The following is a 15199-nucleotide window of genomic DNA, read 5'->3' as shown; positions in this document are numbered from 1 at the left end:
ATTGTGTGTACATGCACTTCATATTCATAGTTAAATTCCACACACTCTCTTTCTCATCATATTTGTTAGTTCAAATGGGTCTGCACATCCCGTGACACAGCAAATTTCATGTTCAAGTCATGTTACGTTATACATTAAGGTGTATGTGGGCCAACTGTAATAGATATTTTAAATGATCTCGCGGGCCGAACAAAATGGCTTCGCGGGCCAAATTTGGCCCCCAGGCCTGAGTTTGACATCCCTGGTCTAACCCTACCGGTTTTAAACAACACACTGACCCAAATAAAAGACATTGAGTAAACTTTTGTTAGGTTTTTGGGATGTCTGGAGCATCAGGAAACTTTTAGAAGTTTTTTTTATTTATTTTTAACTGTGGAAAGCTCTGCGCTTCCTCAGAGATCCACCTTTTCCTTTAGACTTAAAATACAAAAAAAAAAAAAAAAAGCGTTCTTACGGTTCCCTGCCCCTGATCTGCACTTTAGGCCTATATTGAAGGTGGCCACCTTTAAAACGGACCCCACTTTCAGTAGTTCCCCTGAAAATATAAATTAATTGTATTTCAATGTACCTATTCCTGATTTCTTTACAAAACATGCCATATTTCATGTGAAATTGCACAACATATAAATTATATCGGGGGCCCGATAAGACAGCCTCAAGGGCTGTAAATGGCCCTCAAGACATAGTTTCCCCACCCCTGACGTAGATCAAGAAGCTAGTTTATCAGCACTCTGGTCCTCAGCAGCACATTCCACTCAAGGCAAAATTCCTTCTGAAGTCCCCCCCTCCCCTGTTCTTTTCTCACACACAAAAGCATATTTAGTCTGCATATTAGACATCTGAATCAAATTCATGAAACATTAGAACTATACTAAACATTTTCTAGAGAAAAATAAAGATTGTTCGCTGTGAAATATGCATAGAAACTGACAGAAAAACACAACTGAGTTTTTATTTTATTTTGTTTTTTTAACTGTGATTCAGACATGTAATCAGAACACCAACCCAAAAGACCTCACAAAACTGTAAAAGTATTTACATGACAAAAAAAAACCTACTCATACAATCTTCCCAAAGGAAGCTGTACAATGTGCAATATTTTTTTTTATTGCATGCACACACACCCTCGCACATACGCAAAACACACACACTCTCCTACATACTTGCATGGGGAGATCTCCCTTTTTCACTTTTATACAAACATATCTTCTCTCCTTTAAAATATGCTTTGTTAATAAATAGTTCTAATACAATTGACTGTAAATACAACAATGCATGCTTGGCAGTTTTAACTGACACAACATAGAACTTTGTCTCTCATAAAACTATGCTCAATGCATCTTCCTTGACATTGTGAAAATCACCCTAAAGGATAGAGATATTCTACAGTAGAAAGCAACACGAGTACAAAGGGATACTGACATGACAGTTGAATCCAGTCACTTCTACAATAGCTTATCCACGTGTCCTATTCCATTTTTATTTATTTTTTAAATATTGACATGAATGCTGAATATCAGCCTAAGTGTCGGGAAGCATCGAGTAGCCATGGAGTGAATATTCACACAAAAATAATGATATGTTACATATACAGTGTTGAACCAATGAACCGAGTTGTGAGTCGTGACGAGTTGTTTCACAAGCAAAACAAGCTCACAGTCTGGGCACAGAGACGTTTGACGACAACAACGAAACACAAGACTTGCAGTTCGATCCTGTGTGTGATCTGCATGTCCCTACTGTTATAGTCAGGAGAAGGTTTTTTTTGTTTTCCTGAAGGGAAAAAAAAGCCATAACATTCGAGTGAGCTGAGCAGATACAGTAGAAGGCCTTACGTCAAGAGAGTAGCATTGCACGTTTCCCCTTGGGACAGTTTCAACAACAAACAACAACAACAGCAACAAGAAATCAGCAATGGTGCGAGTCCAGTCCGTTTCTGCCCTTTGGCATTCCCTCTCACCACGTCTGCAGCATTCGATTCCTTTCAGTAGCCAACACATGGAGGAAAAAAAAACCCAACATGCGTTGTGAAAGCGCTTGCCACCTGTAGCTTTCCATGTAACCATATTGGTTTGACTAAAGAAAATAAAAATAAAAAATCAGGGAAAACTCTCGACAGCAACAGTAACGACAAACAACACCAACAACAGCAAACAAAATAGTAAAAAGAAAAACAAATCAAACGAAAATAAGAAAAGAAACCAAAACAGAATCAACAAAACTTCAATTTAGTGCAATAGAAGACGTGAGTCAGACGTGACGTGTTTTCAGTCCGAAATGTCGAGCAGTAAGGGCTTAGTCTCTCCACTGTGTCCGCCCGAGGAGGAGGAGGAGGACGAGGAGGCTTCCGAACCGGACGCAGAGCCAGACTCGGACTCGGACCCGGACCGTGAGCCGGATCCAGACGAGGAGGCAGCCTTAGCCTTGGCCTCCAGCAGCTCATCCCGTCTGAGCAGAGTCCAGGCGGCGCGGCCCAGCTTCCCCACGTACGGCAGCAGTCTTGGCGGGAAGGTCACCGCCGACGCCGTAGCAGAGGAGGGGGGGCAGCTGCAGCAGCTCCCCCAGCCCCCCTCCGCCCCCGCTACCGCCCCCGCCGCCGCCCCCGCTACCCCCAGCGGCCCTGAGCCTGGCACACAAGGCAGGGAGAGGCAGGTGGAAAAGGTGGAGGAAGGATGGGCAGAGGGAGGTGGAGGAGGAGGAGCAGAAGGGTGGAGGAGAGGGGCGAGGGCAGGAGGCAGGAGGAAGGTGGCAGCAGACGCATGGAGATGAGGAGAGGAGGGGAGGTGCAGCAGCGGGGTGGGCGTTAGGGGGGATGGAGGTGTGCGGGTGGTGGTGGCGGGGGCAGGAGCGGCGGGAGGGGGCCAAGCGAGGGGGGAGGAGGTGGAGGTGGAGCCGGGGCCCCCGGGGGGCAGGTGGAGGAGGGGAAATGGAAAGGGGGCACGGCGCCACTGCTGCCACCACACCCCTCCTCTTGTCAGAGACTAACGCCGGACGCGCTGGAGTCCGGGGCGAAGGCCGCCGAGACCACGCGGTAGCCCTGGGCCAGCCGGATCATGTCCCGGATCTCGCCGTTCAGCTCCATCAGCTTGGCGCAGATCTCCGACAGGTCCTGGCTGGAGCCCACCAGGGCGAAGGTGCCGGTCTGGCCCAGCGTCTGGTGTCGGAAGTAGATGTTGAGGAGCGTCTGCACCTCGTCCTCCGAGTTGCCGCCGAAGATCTCGTTTGGCCACGTGCGCCTGGAAAAGGGAAAAGGTTTTTTTTTTTTGCATTAGTCATCTCTTTTTCTTTGCTGATTTTGTGACGTGTCAGGTTTTACAACCTCATCTAACAAAATCACTGAAAGGACTGTCCCGCTATTGTGCAATGCTCAAAGGAAAAATGGGGAAGTACTTTAGATCTGGATGAGGGTCATTGTCTTCCATGCACCGGTACCCACACAGGCGAACCGCTGGGGGTAGATGAGTCAGCCACCCTTTCTATCTCATCCACAGGCATTAAAGTAATTAATGGTAGTATGGTGTCCACCTGCTGCCACTAGCCTCTCCCTAAACTAACAATAGACACCGATAGTGAGACCCACCTGCACAATGTAGCATGTGGCGATGTAAAAAGTATTGTATAAAAGGTTTTTTTTGGGGTCAGACGTCAGGTGGAGTAACAGCATTTAATGCCCATAAATTAATTAGTAATTGGTGGTTAATATGCTGCAATGAATATGCTTCTTAGATAGTCCGCTAAAAACAAACAAACAAACAAATCCATACAGTAGTGGCACTCACTGTTGTTGTTCCACCCTGACGTGTGCTACTGTTGAAACGCCACTGACACATAGTCAGTGATCCTGCTGCCTTCTTGTATTGTTGTATGTACGTAGCATATGGCTCCGGTATTGGATAGACATTGACACTTACCTGCACTGGCGTATGTAGCGTATGACTTTGGTACTGGATAGATATTGACACATACGTACCTGCACTGGCGTATGTAGCGTATGACTTTGGTACTGGATAGATATTGACACCTACGTACCTGCACTGGCGTATGTAGCGTATGACTTTGGTACTGGATAGATATTGACACCTACTGTACCTGCACTGGCGTATGTAGCGTATGGCCTTGGTACTGGATAGATATTGACACCTACGTACCTGCACTGGCGTATGTAGCGTATGACTTTGGTACTGGATAGATATTGACACCTACGTACCTGCACTGGCGTATGTAGCGTATGGCGGTGGTGAACTCGCTGTTCTTCAGGCACTCCAGTACGGCCTGCACGGCTGCCTCGGTGGTGGGGAAGCTGGCCTGGGGCGGCTGCCGGTGGTGGGACACCAGGTCTCCCGACACGGCTGCTGCCGCCACACGCAGGCTACTCTTCAGCTCGTTCACCTCCCGAGACATGTTCAGCAGCTGAGGAGAGGAGGGGAGAGCAGGGGAGAGGAGAGGAGGGCAGGGAGGGAGAAAGGGGGCATAAAACAAAACACAGATATTCAAATACAATACAATACAAATATCTACATAATAAATACTAAAAGAAAATATATATCACCCAATTCACCCAATCCCAATTGAAATCAGTTTTTGTATGTGTTAAGTTTGCTTGTGCCAGTGAGGAATGTCTGTATAGTGCTAGTAATACCCAAGAGACTCGAAAAGAGAGATGTATCAATGGCCATTGTTCCTGGTTTCTTGTTTCACAAGGAGGAGGGGGAAAAATCCCCCTTTATGGAGACCTAATGACCATTAAATTGAAATGATTGAGACACGTGGGTTTTACACAAGAACAACTATTTTAGTGTATCTACAATCTAATATTGTAGCGTTACAGGTGAAATAGAGCCACTTGGTGGTGAGAGAGGGGTACTGCAGGTGTTGTGGCCTCTGCTTTGGAGCTCTCAATATAACTGCTGTATTTTTTTACTGTGTGTGTGCTTATGCGCATGCACCTTTGCGCATTATGTTTGCGCTTATGTCTGTGTCTGTGTGTGTGTGTGTGTGTGTGTGTGTGTGTGTGTGTGTGTGTGTGTGTGTGTGTGTGTGTGTGTGTGTGTGTGTGTGTGTGTGTGCGTGTGTGTGCGTGTGTGTGTGTTGAAGTGTGAATATACCTCTGGCACGGAGCTGATGGCGCTGACCTGTCCTATGAGTTTGCAGTAGGACTGAAACAGCAGCAGCAGCTGGAAGTGCAGCCTGTAGAGCCGCTGGCACAGCTCCAATTGCTGTGAAAACACACACACACACACACACACACACACACACACACATACACACACACACACACACACACACACACACACACACGCGCGTGCACACACACACACACACACACACACACACACACACACACACACACACACACACACACACACACACACACACACACACACAATGAACACAAGCACAACAAGGACTATGTAAATCCTGTCCAAAATATTTACTTGACTACATGGGTGCCACTATCCATGTTTTGTTCCCTGTGCAGTAGGTGGGCGACGCAGTGAAGAGGTGAGCATTTCAGATGAAACAGACAAGTAGAGGATTTGGACATCTCTCCGGAGGATTCACAAAGAAGATCAGGGGTTTTTCCGACAGCATTTCAGCTTCCTAAGACATCACTACTACAGCACAAGACAGGGCCTCTCTAAGCCTCACAGTGCACATACAGTACTATACTACACTGCTACTATAGACATACAGTACTGCTACTTACAGGTAAGTGGACAATGCACATCCAATCTTAAAGGGGTATGCCACTATTTTGGGGCTTAATACAGTTAAAATCGTTGGCTGGGGTTTATAAAGGTGGTAAAGTGTCTTATTTTTCATGTTAAGCGTTGTCTTGCTTTAAGACGAGTCAAAAGAGGGAATATGTTGCTAAGCTAGTGAAAGTCAATGCATCCGTGTAGCATGCTATAATGCTACACGGATCCATTGACTTTCACTAGCTTAGCGACATATTCCCTCTTTCAACTTCTCTTAAAGCAAGACAACGCTTAACATGAAAAATAAGACACTTTACCACCTTTATAAACCCCAGCCAACGATTTTAACTGTATTAAGCCCCAAAATAGTGGCATACCCCTTTAAGACACACTGTCTCATTCTCAATCTCTCATAGTTTTTTTTAACGAAACATTTTACTTTGTAAAAGAAATTGTACATTGTAAGTGACAGCAGATGGCTGCAATATGCTGAATGTGGATGCAGCTGCACAAGGTGCACCTGCATCATTTAGATCTTTTAGTCTTGAACGAAAAGTGTGCATGTACCATTGAATGAGAAAGTGTGTCCATAGTTTTGAGGGATGCTGCTGTACGTACGTACATCTTTAAGTGAAGAGCTTGTGTGAGGCACTAGAGTGCATAGTATACTATACTGTAACCTACTATGTTGAGCAGGAACAAGAAACATCAACATGCTTGAACTTACTGCCAGAGTTTCCATTTGCTGCAGAGCAAGCATGTAGCAAGGCAAGAGAGGAAGAGAAAAAGAAGAGGAAGAGGAGCATATAGGAAAGGAGAGAAAGACAGCATAGAGAAAAGAAAAGGAAGAGAGAGAGGAGAGGTAGGAGAGAAAGTTGTCAGTTGAGAAAGCACACCCATGCATTTAGACATGAAGCCACACCTTTACCAAGAGCTCAGAGTTAAGAGTTAAGGGTTGAGTAAGACAAACACATTTCCACCATCAGGGGTGGTCCTAGGGGCGGGCCGACTGGGAAATTGCCCGGGGCGGCACCCAAGAGGGGGTGGCACCATCATGAAACCCCGCCCCCATCACATAAGCATGTTAACCCTCTAGCTACCAGAATTTTTTTTGAATAGGCCGGAATTCTACCAAGAATTCTGAGGAAAAATTGACATTTTGGTCATATTTTAAATAATGTCAAATAACTTGAAAAGACATGAAAAGTGTCAATTACAAGTTACTTTCATATTAAAGTAGAGAAAACACACTTTCAAATGGTATATCATTTATGAATAATTAATTGTTCAGTATTCCCATAGAGTGCCTTTGATGTGGATTAAATGATAAAAATGTGATAAAATCCGATATTATCTAGGCCTTTCCATCTATATATCTATATATTTAGGCCTATTTATCTATCAATCTCTCTATCCATCCATCTATCTATCCTTCGTCTATCCATCCATCCATCCATGGTCAAAGTTGAACAATAATCAGGTGACGACAACAAGTGTCGTTCACCCAAAAGTCCTGTTTTCAAGCGGTTTCAAGCGGTATGACTGTAATGGACTACACTAGCTAATAATGCTTGAACTAAACCATGCCAAAGACGTGTAAGGATAACCGTAGAAGTGTCCACGATAGCAGACAGGACATGAATGGAGCTGTAAGGAGGTTTCCCCTCCCAATTTGGCACAGGTAAGACGCGCCAGGCATCACCGAGTAATACGGAATTGAAGTGCTACAAACACCACGTTGGTAGGCTATTATTGGACGTTAGCATTCAACTCAATGTCTTCACGCACATTGTTATGAAGGACACGTGGAGTAGTAACAGTCCTTGACTGCTTTGCCAAAGCTGACACGCAAAATGAGTAGCCTATCATGCTGCGCTTCCAGATGCGCTGATTACGCAGAGCTGTCGCTGTTGTTCCAGGAAACTAAGATAGTTGGATACCAACATATGGTTTGACTCTGAAAACACATCGAAGACAGTTTACATTTTTAATATGTAGGCCTAGCGTGTAGACATCGGCTGGACAGTTGTGTTTGCTATTTAGGACCATGGCACAACTCATCACAGTTGAACACCATCTCATAAGCCCAATAAAACAACATGATCAAAAATAGCCTAAATAGTCATAAACATGTGCTGTTGACCATGAAAATAGATCTAAGAGGGTTGGAAGTTTTCATATTTAGTGTATATTGGTTGTAGAAACAGAATGGTTGTGTTTGTAGCCATCCAATCTCGGACGGCCGTCATTCGAATTGACGGCAGATTGCCAAATCGCATAAAGCGGCGCATCTCGTAATAAAATCTAAATACTGAAAAATAATATAATATAAACATATAGTTTTTATACTGAAAGTATATCGAGGAGGGTCTCTAATATTGAGCTAAAGTGTTTGAAAGCTGGAAAAACTGCATGATGACGGCCGTTCAGCCGTATTTTCATATGAAAATATTCCGGCCGGCCACGGCCGTTCTGGTACAGATCCAGCCGGACGTTCACGGCCGTTATGGTAGCTAGAGGGTTAAAATAGTTATAAATATATTAAAAAGCTTTCAAAGGCTTTTCAAAAGCTTTCTACACAATAACCACATTGTTACAGTAGTAACATTACTATTAGCGTTTTTTTTTGTTAGTTATCATAAGCGATTTTTGCAGATTTTTTTTGTCGGGGGTGGGCAAAATGTCGCTGTCGCCAGGGGCGCAACTCGTTGTAGGACCGCCACTGTCCACCATCATTGGGTTAGTGTGGTGATAAACTTTGTCAAAGGTACAGTAATAGATGAGGGAAGGTGGAAACCAAACATGACAGAGATAGAGACGCACAGAAAACAGATGTGTGTAGGTTTACAGGGCCAGGTCAAAAAGACAAAAGTCAAAAGTAAAAAGGGACGAAATCAAAGCATAATAAATGTAAAAGGCAAAAATAAGTACTACGACTAGTCGAAAAGTACTATCCCATTCAAACAGACCCAGTGCAGTGAGACTCTGTAAGCCACAGCAGAGATTCTTGAGAGAGTTTCAAAGATTCCCCCCCTGGACTGTGGACTGGCAGGAGGAAGTTGTGAGCTAATTGAATGGTTGGCTAGGAGGATGCTGGTGGTCTGACTCTTGTGCAGCTGTGTGGTATGGGGAGTGGACATGACAGGAGACTGTACTGCACTGCATGGGACTGGCTCACTCACCTTCTCCTCTGTGTCTCCAGGCTGGCAGGTGATCACCCCGTCATCGGAGATTTTGGGAAACGTGTCCTTGCAGTTTTGCAGCCACTGGGGAGGGAAGGAAGCGGAGTGAGGATGGGGTGTGAGAGAGAGAGAGAGAGAGAGAAGGAAGGATGGATAGAGGTGTTGAGTCAAAGGGTTAAGTGTGAAGGGTTGTATGTGGACTACTAAACAGGACATATGAATTGGGGCTAGTGGAAAGAGTGGCATGGACATACTGTAGGCAACGATCGCCTATGGATGCGTCTATCTTTCACCTGCTCACACAGCAGTTTCACACTTCCAGGTCCATACTGTCTCTGACGCTCCATTTACAGTACATGTATTTGTATTTTTTTTTTAAAATCAAGCTACTCAATTCAAAAGGAAACTTTGTTAAAAAAATCCCAAAGCTTGTGTGAAAAAGTTATACATGTCTGAAAGGTTGCTGTCCTCACACTCATGGTACTTGCCACACCCCCTACACTACGTGAGCCACCTATACATTCTAGCTATTGGTGTTACCTCATTATAGTTGCATGACTGCACCTCTGTACATTTGGTAACACTTTACCTGACGCCGGTGTCATAAACATTATTGTCCATGTCACAAACATTTTATGACTGTTGGCCTTAAGTGACATTCGGTTATGGCAAAGACAAGGACATAATGGTTATGACTTATCTATGACTGTGTCATGACACTGTAATGTCATGACTGAATATGACACCGGCGTCAAGTGTTTTTACTAATGTTGACAAAGAGAGCATGGAAAGCTTTTGGCTTCAGTGCAATGCATATTTCACTCTTTCTTCAGCTAGACATAGTAAGTCTTGAATCAGTGCTATCTACGTTTGCACAGTTGACATTTGTCTGTGTGTGTGTGTGTGTGTGTGTGTGTGTGTGTGTGTGTGTGTGTGTGTGTGTGTGTGTGTGTGTGTGTGTGTGTGTGTGTGTGTGTGTGTGTGTGTTCTTACTGAGGTGGCAGCCTCCTCTTTGTTGTTGTAAGTGTCCAGGTACTCTTGAAGCTCCAGCACGCTGAACTTGATCTTCTCCAGCAGCCCATAAGACACAATCTAATGGAGAAACACACATACATACCATGTGAATTAGGATGAATCAAAGTTAAACAGAAAAAATCACAACTACATCGAGTGAATCGTCAATTACTGCAATTAGCATGTTATATCTGCCCTCTTATGGTGGTATTGTAATAATAACGTGGCATTTGTATCAGAAGTTACAAGCTTTTGTTTTGCCGATTTTGCTATTATTTTTCGTCAGGGATGGGCCCCAGTCATTGTAAGAATGACAATGCAACCCACAATTGTTACCAATTCTGCAACCCACAAAAATGTAAAGCTGATTCCATTAGAACCTGTTTACTCTAACTGTAACTAAATAAAATAGACATGGACTAAGGATGGATGTGTTTCTGCCTGCTTCCAAACTCACCGTGTCTGCATCCACGTAGATTGTCGGGCAGTCCGAACACGAGGTCAGCATTTGAGAGGAGCGCACAAACTTGGAGCCGATGTTCCTGAGGCCATCACCTAGGTAACCTGCAGCATCACTCGTCAGGGAGCAGAACTTGTTTTGGATATTCTGATTGAGGAAAAAAAGAAGCCATGCCAATCAAAACACTGTGGCACATAATGATTGAAAGAATGAATGCAATGAATGCACAATCCTGCCCAAAAAGACCAATGGCATGTCACACACACACACACACACACACACACACACTCACACTCACACACACGGAATAGTGATGAGTACAGGAGCCATCTGAATCAGCCACACGCACGCACGCGCACACACACACACACACACACACACACACACACACACGCACGCACGCACACACACACACACACCTGGAATAGCGATGAGAAGACCTCAACTATGGAGGAGTCATCTGAGTTTACCACACACACACACACACACACACACACACACACACACACACACACACACACACACACACACACACACACACACACCCACACACACCTGGAATAGCGAGGAGAAGACGTCGAATGTGTATATGGCGCAGGAGCCGTCGGTGTCGGCCACCAGCTGGCTGACGTGTCCCCGCCAGGCCTCCTCGGCGTCGTCACATATGATGGGCTGGAACGCCGCCAAGATGGCCGAGAAGAACGGAGACGGCGGCGGCGGGAAGTCCATATCCTGCAGGTCATCACGTGGCTCCCCGAAGCTGAGATTTGTGAAGGGAAGACACACATTGGGATGAGTGGGGTTGGAGACCAGTGAGGAGGTGTGTGTGTGTGTGCATGTGTCTGCGAGCAGCATGCCTGTATGTGTGTGTGTGTGTGTGTGTGTGTGTGTGTGTGTGTGTGTGTGCCTGTGCAGGTGCATGCCTGTGTGTGTGTATGTGTGTGTGCCTGTGTGTGTGGCAGGTGCATGCTTGTGTGTGTGTGTGTGTGTGTGTGTGTGTGTGTGTGTGTGTGTGTGTGTGTGTGTGTGTGTGTGTGTGTGTGTGTGTGTGTGTGTGTGTGTGTGTGTGTGTGTGTGTGTGTGTGTGTGTGCGTGTGTGTGCCTGTGCATGAGTGTTTGAGCGTTGTTATTACCTGGGTATGCAGCTGGTGCTGAGATCCCTCTCTGAGCGGTCGTGTTCGGACACCAGGTCCAGAGTGAAGGGGTCTCCGCAGTCAAACCCCGGCGGCAGCTCGCTCACGCAGAAGGAGATGTCATCTTCATGCACCTCCTCATCCTCAGCCCTCACCTCCAAAGGGGGCGGAAACTAACGGAATGGAATAGAATAGAATAGAAGAGAGTGGAGTAGAGCAGAATATAATATAATACAATATAATATAATATAATATAATATAATATAATATAATATAATATAATATAATATAATATAACATAATGTAATGTAATGTAATGTAATAGAATAGAATAGAATTTCTTTTGTTGTCACTATAGGCCTACTTATACTGTACATTCCACATAAAATTGTATATACGTGCAATGAAATTCAAGGGAACATGGACAGGGAACAGGGCATGGATTTATACTGCATGATTCTTCATTTCAATTAAGTTAATTTTCATTTTAAGTTGCCTTGTCAGTTAAGGCTACTGTAAAATGTTTCACTATCGTTGTTTTGGCAGGTTTTTGCAGGTTTATTGTCATGTTTCGAGTTGTAGAGCACTTGGAGTGTTTTTCTTCTATTGTTATACTGTTGTTTGTTTTTCTGTGTTGGTGTTATGTGTCCTATGTGTTCTATGTGTTTTTATGATGCTGCAACCTCCCTGTCTCCAAAGCAAATTTCTCCTTCGTGGAGACTAATAAAGAAACCTAACCTAACCTAACCTAACACGACAGTTCTACAAGAACAAGAGCTGTATCCAGTCTAGTAAAACACTGGGGAAGTCATTTAAAAATAAAAATATCAAAAATAATGTGTGTGTGTGTGTGTGCGCGCGCGCACGTGCGTGCGTGCGTTTGTGTGTCTTACGGGCTGCATGGCGGAGTCGTCAGGGAGGGAGGTGCCCAGGCTGGGGGTGGCTGCGTTCAGGGAGTTTGGGTCAGCAGAGGTGGTGTCATAGGAGGTGGACAATGAGTCGGTGTGGTTGGTGTCATCCGACGGAGAAAAATTCATGGTCTACAAGCAGAGAAAAATGGGGGTCACCGTTACATCAAGATGTGTGCGATTCATCATATTTCTACTTGCGCACCCTACCCAAAAGAACTATAGAGAGTATCACAGAGAGCTTCCCAATACAGTCAGAGTGCTTAAGAGACAGCACTCAAGAGACTCTAACCTCACCAGCTAGGAATGTGACGGGGAACAATTAGAAGTACGTATTAGAGAGTGTTTCTGGCCTCACCAGCTGGGAGCGAGACAGCGAACACAACTTGTGACGGAGGTCTTCCCGCACCAGTTTGTCCCCCTCAGGACGCAAACCTGCGACCTCGTTAACTACATCGGTTCGGAAATGGGAGGCACAGTGCGATACCGCTGGACTAAAGGACCAGTCCTCGATTGACACTGGATGAGGCTTTTAGGGAGGGAGGTTTACTAACGTTTCACGCCAACTCTGCTATTTAGCCTCCCTCCATTACATACTCATAAGACAAAGTGCACTACAGAGAGGTGCACTACAGAATAGAGAGGTGACTCTCTCACCAGCTGTGAGTGTGAGAGGCTCTGGCTGGTGGAGTTGGACTCCTGGTCCTCCTCTTCGGAGGTGTCCTGGTCCGAGTCGTCCGGCGCCTCGTCCTCGTGGCCCAGGCTGGGCGTGCTGCCCGAATGCTGGCTCTCCTCCAGGAGCTCGTGCAGGTCGCCGCTGTCCAGCGAGCGCCGACGCACGCCCCAGTTGAAGTTATCCGCACTCTCGCCCTGTTGGGGTGGGAGATAGGAGATAGGAGGGGGAGGGAGAGAGAGAGGGGAGAGGAGATGAGAGGATAGCAGAGAGGAGAGGAGAAGAGAAGAGAGGAGAAGAGAAGAGAAGAGAAGAGAAGAGAAGAGAAGAGAAGAGAAGAGAAGAGAAGAGAAGAGAAGAGAAGAGAAGAGAAGAGAAGAGAAGAGAAGAGAGGAAAAGGGATGAGAGGAGAGGAGCTCAGAGAAGGGGGAAGGGGGGGATAGATAGCATGAAGAGAGAGAGAGAGAGAGAGAGAGAGAGAGAGAGAGAGACAGACAGACAGAGAGAGAGAGATTTCAGCAAGTACTTCAAAGTAACCCACAACAACCATCAAAGCAACAATCCCAAAATGCATGCACACACACTATAATAAGCATAAACCCGTACATACCCACAAACACTCATATTCACACAATCGCCTAGAAACAGACACACAACACAGGTGTAGGTGCTCACATACAGGCCTGCGATCATGGGCACAGTGGTAGGATGGCAATATGGCATCCTACAGGTGCTCAATGGAAACTCCACACGTCACCCCACAGGGTGATATGATAGTAAGGAAGGATGCAGACTCCCCTGGCATATCATTCATGTTTAGTGGATGAAGCAACTGAAAATGGATATCCAACTCAAAAGGAAGCTGCCAACCCTGGGGTGAATTTCTCTATATTAGCTACTTTGCTGTTTGTCCATTGACAACTACCCAAGTAGCTAACTACTGTGGCTAGCAACTGCGGTTTCGAGAAACACACCCCGGCTGTGTCAAAGACTATTGGCAGAGGTGTTTTAAAGGAGAAGTAGAAGTACTCTTACTCTCAGTGTGATGACAGTACAACACTGACATGATATCACATAGTTTACACTAGCCTGACTATCATCGAGTGAGAGTGCACCGTGAGAGTACTTCTACTTTAACTTTAGCGACCTCTGGCTAACGAATGAAACTCTTCTCTTGACCCTCGAAACTTTGTATGGTACATACTATACTACATTACACATTACAATTTTTGCAGTTGTTCACTTAACAACCTTCTTTATTTATAAAAAATAAGCTAATTGACTACATGAGTTTGTACATAAATAAGTCAGTTAGCATTCCAATTTAGCTCCCATCCTCAGTATGGCCCTCAGTCAAACATGCAATCGACTCAATGAGCATTAGCGCATCACACGTTACACCCCGGCATGCAGCACTGCTTGATTGGGTTTCCATGAGGACGGAAGAGTGCCTGTGGGGCACCCTACAGTGCAGTACAGTACAGTATGGTCGAGTCGGTTAGCTACAGGCCACTAAGCAGAAGACACGAACAGTACGCAGGGCAATGCATAGAAGGCACACATGACAAGTGTGAGTAGACACACACAAACACATGCGCACGTGCACACGCGCACACACACACACTCACGTACACACGCACACACACACACACACAAAGTATCTGTATCTCTCTATCTCTCTCTCATACAAACACACACACACACACACGCACGCGCGCACACACAAACGCAAATTCTCTCTAACGCTGGCTCTCTCTCTCTCAACTGCACACACACAGTCACACACACACACGCTCACAAGCACGCAAAGACATACAGTACACTTCGTGCATGCATGCACAGACACTACGGGTCTACCAGACACAGTGAGACTCACCTGCAGCTCCTGAGCGGCACAGAGGGAAGAAGAAGAAGAGAAGAGAAGAGAAGGAAGAGCAAGAGTTACCCACACAGTGTGACAGACAGGAGACCTGAAGCATAACACACGACAAGAGCTACAGCAGCCCACCCAAACAAAAAAAGGAGAACACACTGTTGCGCTCAACAGAACAGAACACACACGGAAGGTTTTTAGTCGGCAAAGAGAGGACAGAGCAGTCGAGACTGGGTTAGGAAGTGAACACACGCACG

At 45.6% G+C, this 15199-nt stretch overlaps 1 protein-coding gene across 9 annotated transcripts in view; it reads right to left on the bottom strand.

Annotated features, from left to right (window-relative positions):
• Nucleotides 1-944: 944 nt before the first annotated feature.
• LOC134452941 (protein furry homolog) overlaps nt 945-15199 on the bottom strand; it is a 140640-nt gene continuing 126385 nt past the window's right edge. For 6 of the 9 annotated variants that reach the window (XM_063203622.1, XM_063203620.1, XM_063203623.1 and 3 more), the window contains exons 56-66: nt 13054-13266; nt 12382-12528; nt 11489-11661; nt 10932-11115; nt 10775-10795; nt 10353-10502; nt 9875-9973; nt 8882-8965; nt 5106-5216; nt 4208-4410; nt 945-3236 (exon numbers count right to left, since the gene is read on the bottom strand). In XM_063203622.1, coding sequence (XP_063059692.1) covers nt 2975-3236; nt 4208-4410; nt 5106-5216; nt 8882-8965; nt 9875-9973; nt 10353-10502; nt 10775-10795; nt 10932-11115; nt 11489-11661; nt 12382-12528; nt 13054-13266 — 1647 coding nt within the window. In that variant the 3' untranslated portion in view covers nt 945-2974. Of the gene's footprint in view, nt 3237-4207; nt 4411-5105; nt 5217-8881; nt 8966-9874; nt 9974-10352; nt 10503-10774; nt 10796-10910; nt 11116-11488; nt 11662-12381; nt 12529-13053; nt 13267-15199 lie in introns of all 9 variants that reach the window. The other 3 variants (XM_063203621.1, XM_063203628.1, XM_063203627.1) reach the window with 1 other exon arrangement.

Source organism: Engraulis encrasicolus, chromosome 7, assembly GCF_034702125.1.
Source record: "Engraulis encrasicolus isolate BLACKSEA-1 chromosome 7, IST_EnEncr_1.0, whole genome shotgun sequence".
NCBI classification, from domain to species: domain Eukaryota; kingdom Metazoa; phylum Chordata; class Actinopteri; order Clupeiformes; family Engraulidae; genus Engraulis; species Engraulis encrasicolus.
This window is presented reverse-complemented; position numbering and strand designations above follow the sequence as displayed.